The sequence below is a fragment of the Sylvia atricapilla genome, chromosome 2 (assembly GCF_009819655.1).
Source record: "Sylvia atricapilla isolate bSylAtr1 chromosome 2, bSylAtr1.pri, whole genome shotgun sequence".
Classification (NCBI taxonomy): Eukaryota; Metazoa; Chordata; class Aves; order Passeriformes; family Sylviidae; genus Sylvia; species Sylvia atricapilla.
The window spans coordinates 28,229,281-28,246,856 of record NC_089141.1 but is presented as its reverse complement, the minus strand read 5'-3'; the positions used below and the strand labels follow the sequence as shown (position 1 = coordinate 28,246,856).

Below are 17,576 nucleotides of genomic sequence, written 5' to 3'. Positions count from 1 at the left end.
AATCTTTTCCATATCCCTGCAATAACACATCTAGAAACCTGTGGTGAACCACAGGTTGATAATTTTATGAGGAGACCAATATGTGTACCTCTGTGTGTGTATTAGGAACATACATAGGTGTTCATTTGTGTTTGTACAAAGACAGGGAAATAGGGTGAATCTAAGGTGGTAGGAAGTGAGTCAGCTCTAAGTGTGAGGTAGATGATGAAGAACATCCAGTATGGGAAACATGCACACAACATGAACAGCCAGAGAAAGGGGTGACAAAATGCGGAGGGATCAGCTAGTGCTCTGCTCCTGACACAACCTGCAAGCCCCACAGAGTAGAACTGCACCAGTGCTTACAGGACAGACCTCCAGGTATCACCTCAGGCTGTTGTTTGGCTTAATGAAATACTTAATGGGGATGCTCCACCCTCCTGAGTGTGTGCAGTCTTCTCTATGGACTTTCTTCTAGCCGAAGACATTCTCGCATGTGATGTGCTTCTGCAGGAGCCTGTCTGCGTAAAGCATGGCACAACAGGGAACGTGTGTGCTTCCTCTTTCTGTGGGAGCAGGACAGGTATTTTTGCACTGCAGGCTGAGGGAGACAGGGCAGAAAAGAGTCGTTTGCCTGTCTGTGGGATAATCAGGGGAGCCAAGGTGCCTGAGGGAGAATGTCTGATGCAGGTGAGGAGCAGTAGGGAGTGCCACACAACTTCAAAGCAGTCACTAGGTAGCAAAAGGCAAGAGGGTGTGCATGACTGTATGAACGAGTACCTGTGATGCAGTGGCCATGTGTCAGTGTACACAAGGCACAGAAGATCCTGGAGGATCAGAGAGGATCCCTGTTAGCTGGTAATTAAGTGCTCTGCAGCACTCAAGCTTTTTGGTGAAGAGATGAAGGGTGTATATATGTGCCTAGACTCTCAGATTTAAATTCCTAAGAAACCCGAATTCCCCTTTTCTACACTTCACTGGAGATCCTCCGGAAAACCCAACTCAGTATCTTTTAAACTTACCCCATCTTTGTGCTGAACATCAGCCTAAGAGTGGGAAAAGATGACAAAGGACGTGATTATTTTTAACCTATTCACTTCTGTTTTGCATTGCTGCGGGGGAGGTGAGTATCTCACCTCAACGAACCCAGCTGCCTGTGTCCCTCCACTTGGCAGGGAGGCTGTTAGATACGGCTCATGACTACCTAACACCCTCCCTGTGCTCCTGCTGCCTCTCCCCAGCAGGATCCCTGGGCACGGGAGCAGGCCCGTGCCAGTCCTGATGTCTGTCTGCTGCTGTGGAAATGGTACTTGAGTCTGGAGAGGTGTCAGCATGCCTACCCTTTATATATTCCACCAGCTACTGGATGGCATTTCTCCCTAGTCCTGCACACTTTCAACTCTGCTCTTCTTTCAGGCAGTGCTTGGAAGACATTCCTTCCAGTCTTCTCTGGAGAGATTCTAATTCGACCCATCCCTTGTCCCAGTGGATTTTCAGGGTTTCATATAGCAAAAATAACATCTCTTGATGACTGAACTCCCCACCCTCTCCATCTTCACAGGTCTTCTCAGATGCCTTCATCCTTCTTCCTCATTTGTGTCCATGTTCTGGATATTTTCAGATATTTTCACACTCTGCCCAGCCATAGTTGCTGTTTGACTAATCACTATTAATTCACACACCATTTCCACTCACAAGGTCACCTGCTTTATCCCCAGAGTCACGTCTGCATCCTTTCCCTAGAACATTTCATGCAAATCACTGACACTCTTCTCACACCGAGAGGCTTGGATGTGTGAAGAGGATATTTTTGGTGCTGAGCCCTCATTAGAGACAATGGTAAACTGCTGGCTGCAGAGTGGGGCTAATGTAAATTCTCTCTTTGTCTTCTCCTGCAGCATCCTCATGCAAAGGAGGCTCTTCCTCTACAACTTCAGGAACCTGCGCAAGGCCAAGGGCCGGCGGGAAACCTACCTCTGCTACGTTGTAAAGCGCCGGGACAGCGCGACCTCGTGCTCCCTGGACTTCGGATACCTGCGCAACCAGGTACGGGAACGCCGTGCCAGCTGTTCTGAGGTGCCTGCAGCTCCAGCTTGCCTGGGGCAGCAGGGAACAGAGGGCTGTGACAGCAACACGGGGACACCTGGGCGCTGTGCTGGCACACACTGTTTGAGGGATGCGGTCTCCGAGTAAAACTGCGCTTTGTGCTCCCACTCATCCCGTTTGTGCATCCCTCCACATCGGTGCCCTCCTGCGCTTCTCTGTAGCCCTTGAGAACGACCGTGCCTCCTCCCCGTGTGTGCTGACCCAAGAACACGCCTCCCGCTCTGGTTTTTTCCCCACGCCACCCCTCCCTCTTGCCCCTCTCACACCCCGCTCACGCCTTGCCCGTCTCTCCCCGTTTCCCGAAGATGGGCTGCCACGTGGAGGTGCTCTTCCTGCGCTACATCGCAGCCTGGGACCTGGACCCGGGACGCTGCTACCGAATCACCTGGTTCACCTCCTGGAGCCCCTGCTACGACTGCGCGCAGCACATCGCCAACTTCCTGCGCTCCTACCCCAACCTGAGCCTCCGCATTTTCATGGCACGCCTCTACTTCTGCGAGGACCGCAAGGCAGAGCCCGAGGGGCTGCGGCGCCTGCACAAGGCGGGGGCACAAATCGCCATCATGACCTTCAAAGGTGAGTTGTGCAGGCAGGAAAGAGATGATGGAGAACTAAGGGGCATTAGGAGGAGCCAGGAGAGAGGGAGAAAGTAGGGCAAGGAGCCAGAGATGATGCCGAGTGTGATGATTTAGTGATCCTAGGAGAGGTCAGTGTCCTGTTGAGCATCCTGTAACTCCCCTGTACCTTGCACAGATTTTTTCTACTGCTGGAACACATTTGTGGAGAACAGGGAACAGACATTCAAAGGCTGGGAAGGCCTGCATGAAAACTCTGTCCATCTTGCCAGGAAACTTCGACGAATCCTCCTGGTAAGGGCCAATTCTCTTTCCTCTTCCAGTGCCTCTTCCTCAGCTTATTCCTCTCTTCCTCACTACAATTCCTCTCTGCTCTTGCTCCTCATCCCTGCCATCTGCCATTTCATTCACTCATGTGACTTCACCTTCTTATCCCTTATGCCTCTTATCCCTTATCCCTTATGCCTCTTCCCCCTTATACCTTATGACTCTTCCCCCGACTTTCTTCACCTCTTCTCTCCTCATTCACTTCCCCTTCTTCCACGTTTCATCCCGTCTCCTGCCATTCCTTTCTCATATTCATGGGTTCCTCCTCACTTGACAACTGACCTACCATTTATATTTTGTCCTGCAGCCGCTGTATGAAGTAGATGATTTACGAGATGCTTTTAAAATTCTGGGACTTTGAAGTGAAAGTCATCAGCAATCAGAAGACTTCGCAAACACTTGTTCTTTGATTTCCAACTGTCTCCCTTACAACAGATCTTTCTCTTCTTCCTTCCTTACATCGCTCTTCCTTCCTGCCCTGTGTCTAGAGATAAGACGATCCTTAATTTTTATTTCCAAGAAGAATTAGGCTGATATTGTGAAGACATCTTCCCCAGGCTCACACCTTATCCGTTGCTAACTGGGAATAGCCAGGACTGCAGTGACATTGCCAGAGAGTGATTTGCCTCCCCTCAGTCCCTGTAGAGCTAATCCAGATGATGGAGCTCTGGGTTTAGCCTTGCCCAGGTTGGTTTGACTGTGTTCTCACTGGCACTGCACTGACCTGCACATTTTTTGAGGGCTTCAGGGAGCACATTTTTTTGCTTTTAGAGCTGCACTACACTCAGCTGCTCTGTGTCCTCCCCTTTGAAATGGTTTATTTGTCCTTCTGGGTGTTGATAGGAAGTTGAAAACCATCACGACTGAAGTGGTACAGCAAAGTTGGCCAGTTACTGGAATGCTCAGCCGAGGGTGTTGAAGTGAGTCCTTGACAGCCCACGTAGCTCAGCTTGAAAACCTCACTTGAAGCCAGCAGGTCTGTCTAAGTGGATTGTGTGCAGAGCACCACAGCTCTCACTGTGTGGAGTGCTCTTCATCCGCTGAGCATTTCCCTCTAGACTGGACATGCAATATACTCCTTCCCCAGCCAACTGCCTCTGCTGGAGGCACCTTTACAGTCCCACAGTCTTCTGTTTTTCCAAGCCTTTCACTGCCCATAATATGGCCATCAATGTCTAGTTGGTGGCTGTACAGAGAGCTGGCCAGAAAAAAACCACTGGCACATGCAAATCTCTTTAGCCAGTAAATAGATGTCGTCTATAGGGGCAAAAATCAAACCATCCCCCTGCGTGGCAGTCACTCTGCTTCCACTAGGGGACTCCATTAGCTCCTGATCTGGAGGACACAACCTTTACAAGCTGAAGATGTGGGTTTACAGTACATGCCTGCTCACCACCACCTTCCCATCACAGCTGGGTTGCCCTCTCCAATCTAACCTCCTGAGGCTTTGACAAGGCTAAGTGTGTCCCATACTCTGGGGGTGCTCTGTCATTTCCTTCATGATGGCTGCAAGTTCTCTGCTCCATCCTGTTCCTCTTTTTGGGTAAGGCTGGAAGCTCCTCAGAACACCTTCTCTGGTGCCAGGCCAGCTGCAGGAGGATAGCAGAGAGCCTTGCTCCCACAGGGCCTCCTCCTGCTAGGAGAGCTCACAACCAGGTGCATCACAAGTTTCCTACAATTTCAGACTCCTGAGACACTCTCAGCTTGAGGAATTTTGACCAGGAATAGCAATGAGAGTCCTTTGCGAAGCATTAATTTGCAAGCATGGTGTTGTATATTTGTTTCATATGGTGCATATTATTTATATAAATAAAGGTCTTACAAGCAAGCATCTGGTTTTTCATTTTTTGGTATCAGATGGGTGAAGGAGGTAAATTGAACACAGGATTGAGGTGTCATCTCTTCTGATTTCTGGAGGCACAACCTGGAAATATTAAACTGTCTTCATACTTTTACTTGTAGCTTTGAAGTTATTGACAGTGTCACCCAGCATGTCATGGCAGATAAATTGTTTGGGTACTTTAGAAATACTACCAAAATTCTCTGAAGTTGTTTGAGATGCTTCTTTCATTGATGGCCAGCCTATTGTGCCCATAAGACTCATAACTGAGCACACAGGACACAGAAGGGCTGACCCAATACGCTTCACAAAACAAGAAGAGAAGCAAAGATGTATAAAGAATCTTTGTCTTTCAAATTTGGTATTGGCCTGTACAACAGCATTGTCCTTCTCTGTGAAATTGTTAGAAAAAATAGCATTTTCTTAAAAAGGAGTTGAAATATTGGCTTTTGCTTAAATTCTAACATTTCAATAGGAGTTGAAGGTACTTGTTAAAACATCTCAGCAGGTGACATTGTACAGGAGGAAAAAAATGCAATGAGTAAATGCAAAGAATCATTAACCACATTAAGAATACATCCTATGTTTAGATTCTTCTAGACATAAATCAGATTAGGTTCAGAGTGGACTCTAGAATTAATCCATGTAATTCAGCTATAGGAATTTAACTCTTTTTTTGCATGAGATGGTTTTAACTGTGCTTTTTTTCCAATTCATATTTTGTTACAAGATATTCTTTAATTTGGCTTTCTAAATTAATTGAACCTCAAATGCTTTAGGTTTCTCTGCCAAGAATAACTCCCTGGAGGGTGGCTGTTAAGCAGTAACATTACTTTTTTAATCTAAGGTATTTTTCTTGCCTTATAGACTGTGCATATAGTGAACATCTCACTACTGATGATGTATTTTTGAGGACCACTTATCTTTACAGCCTTATGGAGATTGTGGGTGTGCTACTGTAGGTATCTCTCCCCTTTATATGCACCTGGGCAAAAGACTGCAGGGAACAGCCAGAGCAGGGGCCTTGGTGCTGGCTGAAAGCCCCAGTCTCCCTTGATCAACACTCCATGGTTTGCAGCAATGAACAAGGCACAGGCACATCCAGGTCGCTGTAGAGGATCGGTCCTTGATTACCGAGGAAACAGGACAAACGGGATGGGATGGAGACTGGTGTGGACAGCTGGGCATGTCTGCCATCTCCTGGTGCACAGGGATGTCTGGCACCCTGCTGAGGATGTTGCTTTGAAAGGATCCATGCTGCAAACAGCTCCCAAAGCCTGTCTCTCAACAACCCCCAGAATGTGCCCACTGAAGAGCAGGACACTGACATCATTCCCACAGCTGCACGCAGCGTTACTCCAGGTCAGTACACAGTGTCCTTGGACTTTGCAATAATAAGAAACAGATTATCATAAACAATGCAAAGACACACTCCAGACCCTTGCGGACAAAAGCATATCTTCTCCCTCCTTGCTTTCTCTTCCTCTCCTGTGTGCTGGTACTTGGAAATCAGGATAGAAGGCGGTTCAGGGTCATGGAGACTGGTCCCTTGCTGCTTGTCCCTTCAGGGGGTTTTCAGCCTAGATGTATTTGTGTCCAGCATTGTGTTTGAGTACATTTTTCTATTCTCCCTGGTGCTGACCCTTTAGCACCCCTATGAGCAGAATGTCATTATTTCATCACATATGTATTAAATATTCACCGTGATGGGAGTCAGATTTGGTTCACAAAAGAAACATGAAGGGATTTGGCAGAGAAGAGACCCCTGGTTCAGACAAGGTGAGCAGAGCCTCTGCCGGGGAAGAAGAAAGCGAGTTGCTGCAAGAGCAGAGCTCATAGCAGATGAGGAAGCACTAAAGAGTGGCAACTATTCTGGAGGCTGCCTTTGGCTTTTAAACTTCTCACACACTTCTGTCTTAGGCAGGTTTCCCCTCTGGCTTCCAAACCCACATCAGATATGGCTAAAACTCCATTGCTGCTGCTGCTGCACCCAAGGAGGGTTATCAAGTTTGAGCAGACCAACAGAAGCAAGAGAGGCTGCTGCTTGGTGTAAAGCAGTTTATTACATGGCTAGATCAGTCTCACAAAGGTCAGAGTGTTACAGTCCATGCCATTATGTAAAAAGCCTTCTAGCACAGAGTGCCCATATCCCAAGCAGAAGCAGCAGCAGCAGCAGCAGCAATAGTCCTGATACAATGTGTTATATTCATAAATCTTCCAATCAGCTACAAACACAATGCTATTACTGTCTTTTTGGACCTACCCTGGTTTAACACAGTTGTGCAACAATGGCCATCATTTTTTACACAGAGCCTACACATGTAGCCTATCTATTCTGTCTAGCAATGTTAGCAATGCTACGTTATCTTTATATTATGTCTAGGACTTAGTTCACTTCGTAAAAGGTAATGCTACTGAACTTTGAACTGGACTTTAGGGCTTTTCTGTTACCTAATACAGTCTCTTTATTTGCTTAAGGCACTTAAGGCATATTTTTACCTACCTAAAACTAAAACTTACATTCCCACTTCACGCCTGTGTCACAGGCATGCTTCTCTTTCATTCTTTCCACATACTGATCCAGGCTTGTGAGGTTACTCTCATGATGAGAAGACAGGAAGCGCAGAAATTTAGCCAGTTGGGTGCAATTGGAGTGATCCTCAATAACACCGAGCTTCACATTAGTACCAAACTCTTTCCAGAATGTGTCGTTGTACTTTTCCTCTGCAATTTTCTTGATCATATCAAGAGTTTTGCGAACAAGTTTCTTTCTGATCACCTTTAACAATTTATGCTGCTGAAGGGTTTCACGGGATACATTCAAAGGAAGTTCATCAGAATCCACAACACCCTTAACAAAGTTAAGATACTTGGGCATCATGTCATGGAAGTCATCAGTGATGAACACTCTTCAAACATACAGCTTAATGAAATCACTTTTTTTGGATCCATATTCATCAAACAGTCCATGTGGAGCAGAATTAGGAACAAACAAGATGGATTTGAAAGTTACTTCTCCTTCAGCAGTGAAGTGGATGTATGCCATTGGGTCATTCTGTTCCTTGGAAAAGGTTTTGTAAAAAGCTTTGTATTCATCTTCTTCAACTTCTTTAGATGGTCTCTGCCAGATTGGTTTTATGTCATTCATGAGCTCCCAATCCCAGACAGTCTTTTCCACCTTCTTAGTTTTTGGTTTCTTTTCTTCCTCCTCTTCTTCAGCTGCTGCTTCATCATCTGTTTCTTCTTCTTCTTCTTCTTTCTCCTTCGCTTCCTCCTCTTCAATGGGTTCTTCAACAGTCTCTGTCTTGCTGCTCCACACATATATGGGGAAGTTTATGAACTGGGAGTATTTCTTCACTAGATTTTTAACAGTGTCCAGCTCAAGGTAATCAGATGCTTTCTCCTTCAAGACAAGGGTTCTGGTTGTTCCACGTCCTAAGGTGCTCCCTCTTGGGTCATCAGTCACAGAGAATTCATTTGAATCTGACTCCCAAATATGCTGAGCATCATTGTTGTGTTTTGATGTGACAATAACTCTGTCTGCTACTAAGAAAGCAGAATAGAAGCCAACACCAAACTGACCAATTAACTCAGATGTTGACTGGCTGTCATCCTGCATTTCGGTCATCTTGTTTAAGAATTCACTTGTATCAGACTTTGCAATGGTACCCAGGTTTTTAACTAACTCCTCCTTTGTCATGCCAATACCAGTGTCTGTAACATGAAGCATGTTCTTCTCTTATCATACTTGATCTTGACCGTAAGCTCCTCATTGCCAGCAAGTGCATTTTCATCAGTTAATGATATCAACCACATCTAATCTAAAGCATCTGAAGCATTCGAAGTAAGTTCCTGCAGGAAAATCTCTTTTTTTATATATAACGAATTGATAATCAGCTTCATCATTCTGTTCACTTCTGCTTGAAATGCAAACTTCTCAGATTTTTCTCTGATTTCTTTGATCTGAGATGCATTTAGGCCATCTAGCTGAATAGCTTCTTCTTCTCTCTGTACAACTTCATCATCCGTTTGAGACCCTTCTCTGCTTTTGCCCAAGTCATCTTCCACTGTCCCATGTACATCCGATTCATTGGCTCTGACCGACACGGACAGGAGCAGCACACCCGCCAGAGCGAGCCCCCAGACCCACTTCATGGCGGCCACAGTGACAAGAGAAGAACCCCTGGCGCTGCCGCCCATCCCGCTGGATTTCCAAGTTTCTCCGAGGGTTTCAAACCAACCCCTGCATTCCTTTCTGCCTCTAAGCCTGTGTGCACGGGGTCCCTGAAGATTTCTACCTTTCCAGCAGAGGGGGTTGATCTCTCCTCACTATAACCTTGTCATTCATTCACACTTAAGAGCTATCCTACTCTACAAGCTGGCACAATATTTCTCCCAGTCCAGAGGGCCAGAAGAAGATGCAGAAGAGTGAACCAGCTGCCTTCTGTGGTTACCTCTAAAAGCTACCAGAATAGAAGACCCGCCTCTAGGCTCTCACATGCCAGTAGGGGCACAGGAGGGATACAGCAGATTGCAAATTCACTCTGGCAAATAAAACTAGTGTGAGAAACTTCACTGGGCTGACTTGGAACTGGCAAGTTTCCAAAGAGACCAAAGAAAGTTTGTCCTCCTGCATTCAGTGGAAAAGGGCTGAGCCCTGGACATGACTGGTTATGGACCCTGCTGTACTAAATTGCATGTTGATCAAGTGATTTGATTGCTCCCTAAGGAAACAAAGACTAAACTATAATGTCCAGAAAGAGGGCATGTGACATCCAGTATCATCCCCCCTGTGCTATACATTGCTTGGAGTTGTTTTATTTGACTAACACAGGAGACACTCCCCAGCCAGCTGTGCTCAGCCTTAGATACTCTCTCATGCTGTAGGGACTGGAGCTGCCTCCTCAGCCTGCAGCTTTTCTGGCTGTCTCGATGGTCTGCTAAACATCTGGAGATTTTGGCATGGCCAAAGGATGCTATGAGCATTAATAAAGTGGAAGAGATAGGCATGGTTCCCAGCAGCTCCTGCTTTGTTCTTCAAGTTATCATTTGTGCATGTTGTGGATCCCTATGCAATCCTTATGTGCATCAGCACATTCCCCAGTGGGATCACACAGTGAGCCTCCTGCTTGACGAGGCTGGAAATCATGACACATGGAGCTCCCCACATGATTCATTCGGATGATCTACATTATTTGCTCTTCGAATTCAAAACCGCTGCAAGACCCAACACACCTGTATCTTCTTTTTGCCTTCTGCCAGCAGAGAGAGCCCAGAGCTTTCAGTATCTCCTACTTTACCATTCCACTCCATGTTTCCAGCTGGAAAAGCAGAGACTTTTTACTTTGTTTCCCCAGTTTGCAATGAACATCTATTTCTCCAGAGTGTAGAATTACACAGGGGAGTTGCATATCAAGGAGCTGAAAAGCATGAAAAGCAAAGTTTCCAGAGTATTGACATCTTCCCTTTTATTACACTGGTTTTACAGTCATAAAAAAAAAAGATTACACTCATAAACAAAACCTTAAAATGAAGTATCATTACAGTATTGAATAAATAGCATGTAATATTTTCTAGCATGATATATTTTCTGAGACATACACACGTAGCCATAAAAGTGATCTACATAAGAAATTCTGAAAGCAAGAGAGCATGGCTGATTACTTCTTTGGAACAGATCAGAGCATGAAAAATGTTACATGCTGGCCTCTCAAGAGGGCACTTGCAGAATCAGCAGATGTGGAAGGCCTGATTATGGGCTTGGTGTCCATCCCCACTGTACCCTTAGGAAGCTCTGTAAAGACCAGAGTGTCCTGGGGGCCTGGCTGCATCATCTGAGCTTCCTGATGGCTTCTCATGTGCTCCTTCTGTTCTGTTCAACACTCAGCAATGCCCAGCTAGTGATAAGAGTTTTCTCTGGGGGCAGCAAGAAACTTATCAAGGCTGCAGGAGAAAAGACTGTCAGGGACTGGCTTTTCTGGTCTTGTATTGATCCACAAACTGAGCTTGAAAGCAGGGTGGTGATGTTCATTAGCATTCAGTTTGGTGGAAGTGGAGGAAGCCCCTAGAAGGAAGAAAAAAAAAAAAAAAAAAACTTGTTAAAAATTAGATACCAAAAGCTTAAGCTATCTCTTCGGCATGATAGAAAATTTGAAAATAAAGCATCTACTCCAGGAGATCACTCTGATCCTCCTTCAGTGTGTTAGATAATCTCCCTCAGGATACATTTCTCCAGACAACAGGGTAGCACCTCATAATTTACTGTGCCATGTACACCACTCCTAGAAATACAGACCATTTAGAAATAGAAGCATTTAAAAGGTGGCAACTTGCATAGCTGAATGCAGGGGAAGTGGAGTTGGATCCTGTGGAAAGGCACATTTTTTGGGGTGGTTAGAAAGGCTCCCCCAGAAGTTTCTAGTACCACACCATGTTTGCATCATGGCTAACTCCAAAGCTGGATCTGGCAGCTTAGAGGAAACTTCTCAGTGTCTCCAGGGATGGAGGTGACTGCCCCTCTGGATTCCAGTACAGCACCATTGCCAGGGGAGACTTTTTCCTTCTATCCTGTTGGAACTTCCCTCATTTCAGCTTGTGTGTGTTACCTTGTTTTCTCTCTGTGCATCACTGAGGAGAGTCTGGCTGTGTCTTTACTGCTTTTATGTAGTAGAAAACCGCAGTGAGATCCCACTTAGCCACCTCCTCTATAGGTCTAGGAAAGCCTGTTCGCTCAGCCACGCCTCGTAGGGCAAGTGCCCCAGCCTCCTGCCCTTTGCAGTGGTACTCCACCAAACTTCAAACTTCAGGGTCTTTCTTCTGCCAGGGAGGCTAGGGCTTGGTGTAACAGAGTGTATTCCTCTGGAGCACATGCCTGGAACTCACCTCATTACACCTATACCTAGTTAGTAAAATGGGGCAGGGTGTTCCAAAGGGCTGAGCACACAGACATTCCCATTCCTTTTGTGGAAAGTTGGTAGTCAGAACTATTGATGATGGGCCCTATCCACCTTCATTTGAGGGGTGGCTTGTGTTTAGCTGAGACAGCAGAGAAGTTGAGCAAGTGCCTGACTTCCAGCAGGCTTCCCAGCCAGGAGGACTCTGCAGAAATCATCAAGGTTGCCTGGTTGGGACAGGCAATTTGTTAGCTGGCTCTTTAAAACCAAGAGCTGAAGGGCAGATTCCCCTTGTACTGCTGCACAGGGAGCCGTGCTGAGTCGGCAGCAGTTTGTCAGCACTCAGGAGCATTTAGCAGACAGCTCTGCTCAGCTCCCGGCAGGCATCGCACCATGCACTTGATCGTGTGTAAGCTGCTAAATTATTTAATCATCTCGGGCATTAGGAGACTCAGAAAGGCTGAAAGCCAAGGGGAAAATGTCTCCTAAACCATTACATTGCATAAAGTACTCTGTTAGACCAGCTGATTGACTGGATATTGCTACTGACTGTGCATCCTGTCACCTGAATGTCTTACTCAGACAAGAAATGGAAAGGTCAGGTCTTGAGGTATTGAAAGTCCTATGCAATGTTTGGGGTGGATGGAACTGAAATGAAGTGTCATATGTACCTCTTCCTCAGCCAGAAATAAAACAAGGCATTCATAGCATCCTACAAACAGGTTAGTTTTGTGTCTGTGACTCCAGGTTCGATGCTAGCAGTTTTGTGTACCCCTTCCTCCACCTCCTGCCATCCATTCTGCACAGAGGAACCAGTTCAAGCAAGAACCGGCTTGCCCCACCAAGGGTGGCTGAGCCCCACAGTTAACTCCAGTCCTGGTCTTCTCTCCTGTTCAGAAGACCACTTCCTTTTTCTGAGTAGGATACCAGGCCATACAAATAACTTCTGTAATTGTATGGACTGCAAGAGAAAGGGAAAGCAGATCTTGGTCTGCTTTCTTATCTTCTATTATCTTATACTGATACTCCTATATGTAAACTCTGATCCTGAAGGTAAATCCACCCATCTGGGCTTTTGAACTTGCTCAGAACTTAACTAAAATCCATGGCCCTGTCCTGAGAGGCAAAAAAGAGAATACTTGAATCACAATTACAGAGCTGAAGGAGCTTTTGGGGTCAAATAGCTCTGGTAAGCTGCAAGCTAACGAACTAGTAGCTGATTCATGCAAAAGGTTGAAATAATGTATCCATTCTCTTTAGTTAAAATCTGAGAGTACTGCTAAATCTTTTCTCTTTGCTCCTGGCCACAGAGGCACAGTGTAGTAGCATAGTCCTTTAGCAATCTCTTGCCTGCTTGGCTCTCTGCTTATGCAGCATCAAGCCCATGCTTATTTTTCCTACAATCATTTCTGCTAGCACCATTGCTGAGATCATCCAAACCTCCTTTTCCTTGGATTTCTTGCATTTCTTTTTGCTCTTGATATTTTCTTCATGTGTCTACTAACCAAAAAGATATGAAAGAGCTCTCTGTAATTCAGAAAGGAGTATACAGCGATGTCCTGGTTGTGAGGCTGGTAATAGTCTTCTCCAGGTTGGTATGCAACAAAATTTCTCCAGCAGTAATTGTAATCTAAGAAAAGAGATACCCAGTCACTCTTGATGAAAGGATGCTCAGTTTTTTCTTCATTAACATGACAGTGAGTCATTTGTTTCTCAGTAAGAATACAGTAAAGGACAAAGATATTCATACAAAGCGTACACAAATAACTACACAAATAAATTAGTGGAAAGGGGAACCAAAACTCTACAGAGTAACAATATGTCTAAAAATGAATTGCCAGAGAGAGAAATTGATCATTGTGGTGGCTTGGGCAACCCTTATCACAAATAAAATAGCATACTCTGCCATAAAGGCAAGAGAGAAGGAATCAGCAAGTGGCAGGAGTAAAAAGGGAAGTGGGACATGCAGTCAGAGCTGGTCAGGCTCCCCTTTGGCAGCCTTGTGCTTGAGAACACAGCTTTGGTAAGACAAGTTGCTTCAATCATGAATCTGTCTGACTTACCCCAGTGATCAGGGAAAACCTGGAGTGAAGATATTTAGCAGTTTTATTTTGATCTTAGTGTTGATAGGATGGCCAGAGCTTCTGTCAATGCTCTGGTGCTGTAATCCCAGAGACAGTAACCCCAATATAAGCAACGTCCTTTAAGATTACATTTGACCTGGTGGGTTTTGTAGCTCCACACTCCAGTGGTAAGTATCCACACATGTGTGTGAGGTTCATCTCTTCAAATACACATTCCTTTTTGTAAGCTGCTTGTCTGGACTGTTTTTACAGCCAAACATCACCAGGCAAGCAAGATACACACACAAAAAGGCACATGTGCAAGATGCATTTTTGGTGATGCATCATCTGAAAGTCTCCTTTAGACAAGTTCCTTCTCCAGCTACCAAGGGAAACCAATTACTTGATGCAGCTGGCAAGCTGATCTGCATGTGTATTCTAGGAGGGATAGGTTCTGTCTTGCCCAGGATGTTACACTGCATATAAAGGAAGCATGGATAGCGAGAGAAATCTCCAACCCTCTATGTTCAGATTTGGCAAGGGGAAATGAACATGCTGGTCCTGCTGCTGTACGGGAATGGGGAAGAAATAAGGCAGAAGAGAGTGACGTTATTGTACTCACTAGTCCTCTCCAGAGCCAGTCATCCCCCTGTCACAAACTAAGAGTGCACATAATTCCAGAACTTTCAATCCACACTTAGACCAAGAGTAGCTGGGTTACCTCCAAGATTCATGATATGTATCGTGACTCCATTCATCATCAGGTTGAGGAGACCATCTCGGTTATGGGTAACTTGGTGCCTGAACAGCTTGGCTGCATATATTTCCAAGGTCACATTAGGGTGTGACCTCAGGAACTGCAGAATCCTTCTGGAGCAGTTTCCACAGGGACTAGTTGAAAGGAACCAGGTGATGAAGCAATGAGCTTGTGGCCTGTCACTGAAATGATTTTTCAAGAAGTTGACTTCGGCATGTTGTTCAGGATTGTTCGAGCACCAGTTCCTCCAGATGGAACCATTTCTCCACCTGATTTCATACAGCAGGTACACCGCCGGCCCAGTTTGGTGAGGCAAAAAATTTCTTTGGAAGTCTCTTGGCTGTAACCTCCACCTGAAGAAGAGTACCAGCAGTACTGAGATCCCAGCACTTCAATGCTGTGTGGTCCCACTGTGCACTGCTTGCTTTTGATATCAGCCAGGACTCCCACTCCCAGCTTTTCCCATCAGAAATGGGCAGCTAGAAGAATGTTGCGATTTAGCAATCTAAATCTGGAATTTGATGAAAACTTCACCCCCAGCACCTCCTTGAGAGCTGTTGGGTGTTAAGGAACCCTACCACCACTCAGAGATCAGCACCAGTCAAAGCAGTAAGGCAACTGGAAAGGAAGATGGAGGAAAGGGATAGTAAGAATAAAACAAAGCACAGAGCTGTCTCTGGAAATTGCCATGTAGCTCAGGCAGCAGTGAGTGACAGCTACATCTCTTACCCTTGGTTGCTCTCTCTGGGTGGGGGACCTGTGTAGAAAGGATTTGTGAGTCACTGAGGACAGCAGGTCAGAAAACAAAATTTTCTCTGCACTTTCTGTCCAGACCCCTTTCAGTCTATACACTCCCTGCCAAATCTCTTTTCTCTAGAAGGGCTCAATAAGTAATCACAGCACAGCAGGATAGGCACTATGGGATGCAGGAGGTGTGAACTCCTACCTGGAAGCTGAACTTGATGGTTGTTTAAACTCTGCTGTACGTAAACCCTTGTTCAGTTTAGCACATTATGGTAGATTGTGTAAACACTCAAGTTTAAATTCCCTGATTTCAGCAGTACTGCATCTGTTTTTCCCCGACTAATCAAAAAGCAGAATCAAATGTCTTATTCCTTTAAGTCTTCCAAACCACTTCTGTGAGACAGGCAAAGCTTGAGCCGGTTTCTCATTGGTACTCATAACCTTGGTAATCTAGACAAAAACATTTCCACAAACGACGACTTCCCATCTTTACTTAATCCGTAACTGTCTAAAAATCAAAAAAAATATCAGTACCCAGGAAAAAAATACTGGTACAGAAAGGTACGGTAACAAATACATACAGAGTGGCAATGCAGACCTGCCTGATTATACACATTTTGTCTTCCATGGCAAGAAACTTTGACCCCATGACTTATTCATCCCTTCCCAGCTGAGAGTCTAGAGGAAAACAGTTGCAGGTGATCAAGGCTACTTACTTATTTTGTAAAAATCCACAAATAGAAAACTTAAGGATCTGGGAACTGTCATTTTATTTGATAAAAGAATGAATTTAATTTTTTAAATTTTAAAGTGTTTTTAAAATAAAAATAATTAATTGTAATTTTGGGCTTTTATGTATCATACATGATATAATAAAGACTTATTTAAAAATTTACTTAGAATTAAGATACTAAAGGCATTCTTTCTGCAGCTTAGCTCTTGAAGATGAGAAATTATGAATTATCCAGAGTAAAATTACATTTCAACAGGAAGAAAATAGTTTTCCACATCAACAGAGACATGATCAACTCCTTGCACAGCCATACTGCCCTGATTCTTTAAGAAGAATATTCTAGTTATATATCACAATGAAAATAAAACAGATGAATACATAAGCTAACTAAATAGCTCCATTCCTAAATGCCTTTGAGATCTCTTTTCACAGAAAAAGTTCTTTTGGATTTTTAATTCTTCCTGCCATGTCAAGGTTAACAAAATAATATTAATATTTCGAAGCTGGACCTAAGACTCAAGATATGGTAATGTCTTCAAATTCAAAGACATAAAACACAAACCTACATGTGTCTCCTGTATATCCTCATGCCAATAAAACACGTTTGTTTCTACACTCCAGTCCTTTAGATACAACTACAGTAAATATCCACACTTGAATATGGAGAAATAGATCTGCCTTTCATATAAATGTGCTTACCTCTGGCATTGAGAGCAGCCATGGGTATTTCTGGATTTGTGTGTTGCTTCCTGGGAGATCGGTGTGCTTTTAGTAGTCTTACATTAGTTTCAGTTTCTATTCCTGAATCAGAATACAAATCTTAGTTTCTAGTGAGAAGCTTTCCTCTGACTGATACACCCCAAAATGGCTCGCAGAAGAAAGAGATTACAAAAGAATTCTTCACGTGGCCTAGGTAGAATCAGTCTCTGTCCCTTACAGTTTTTTTTCTGGTTTTGTGACACAATTATTTTTGAACTGATGCACAATGTCGAGATTGCCTTCCTTGGTACCAAGCCAGATGTGGAATTTTAAAGCTAAGGGAGTGATTTATTTGTATTCTCAGCAGGAAACTCTCTGTGTTCTATTGTCAAAAAGTATTCACCTTCTTGCCAGGGTAGAAAAAAAACCCAGAAGTGTACATGAATGGTGAAGTTCAGAGGGAGTGGGGATAGGGATTCAGGCACTGGCAGGACTCTCTGTCAAGGAGAAGACTGGCTGTGGCAGATCATCAGGCAGTGCCAACACAGAGTCTGCCCTCGGGGCCACTTCTGCTGCAAGGTCATTCCTCACTTCTCAGCACAGAATTGTTACCTAGTGGTTGCATTATTTCCTACTGTAGAAGAGTGAAGGAGAGCAACTCAAATACTCAGAGACTGTTGAAACAAAAATGTAATTGACTCATTTGGTTTTGAGCTCATGGGCGTGATTCTCAGTGACACCAGGAATGCTTTGGTGCTGCTCCCTTCGCTGCCCTCTCCTTACAGTACATATTTACAAATAAGCAGGTGTGAGTTAGGCTTAGAGATAATTAACCTGCAAGAAATGGCTTGATTAGCAGC

At 44.7% G+C, this 17,576-nt stretch overlaps 2 protein-coding genes and 1 pseudogene across 2 annotated transcripts; 1 reads left to right on the top strand and 2 right to left on the bottom strand.

The window, feature by feature from the left end:
- Window positions 1–1,815: 1,815 nt before the first annotated feature.
- AICDA (activation induced cytidine deaminase) lies at window positions 1,816–3,613 on the top strand. The gene is made up of 4 exons (XM_066340297.1): window positions 1,816–2,025; window positions 2,391–2,661; window positions 2,839–2,954; window positions 3,295–3,613. Exons 1-4 carry the CDS (start codon window positions 1,816–1,818, stop codon window positions 3,346–3,348), a joined length of 651 nt encoding a protein of 216 aa, XP_066196394.1. The 3' UTR covers window positions 3,349–3,613.
- A 3,767-nt stretch (window positions 3,614–7,380) lies between these two features.
- LOC136375596 (endoplasmin pseudogene) lies at window positions 7,381–9,019 on the bottom strand (annotated as a pseudogene).
- Window positions 9,020–10,280: 1,261 nt separating this feature from the next.
- On the bottom strand, window positions 10,281–16,738 carry APOBEC1 (apolipoprotein B mRNA editing enzyme catalytic subunit 1). The gene is made up of 5 exons (XM_066340287.1): window positions 16,717–16,738; window positions 15,270–15,297; window positions 14,505–14,929; window positions 13,226–13,350; window positions 10,281–10,891 (listed from the first exon to the last, which is right to left on the bottom strand). The coding sequence occupies exons 1-5, from the start codon at window positions 16,736–16,738 to the stop codon at window positions 10,865–10,867; spliced, it is 627 nt and encodes a 208-aa protein (XP_066196384.1). The 3' UTR covers window positions 10,281–10,864.
- Window positions 16,739–17,576: the final 838 nt, after the last annotated feature.

Bases quoted from the DNA above. Each gene is read 5' to 3' on its own strand.
- AICDA (XM_066340297.1), top strand. From the start codon at position 1,816: ATGGTAAACTGCTGGCTGCAGAGTGGGGCTAATGTAAATTCTCTCTTT. The intron at 2,026-2,390 runs GTACGGGAACGC...CGTTTCCCGAAG, and splicing joins TCGGATACCTGCGCAACCAG to ATGGGCTGCCACGTGGAGGT. The intron at 2,955-3,294 runs GTAAGGGCCAAT...TTTGTCCTGCAG, and splicing joins AACTTCGACGAATCCTCCTG to CCGCTGTATGAAGTAGATGA.
- APOBEC1 (XM_066340287.1), bottom strand. From the start codon at position 16,738: ATGGCTGCTCTCAATGCCAGAG. The intron at 14,930-15,269 runs GTAAGAGATGTA...ACAGCATTGAAG, and splicing joins CCCAGAGAGAGCAACCAAGG to TGCTGGGATCTCAGTACTGC. The intron at 13,351-14,504 runs GTAACCCAGCTA...CTCTTTTCTTAG, and splicing joins ACATATCATGAATCTTGGAG to ATTACAATTACTGCTGGAGA.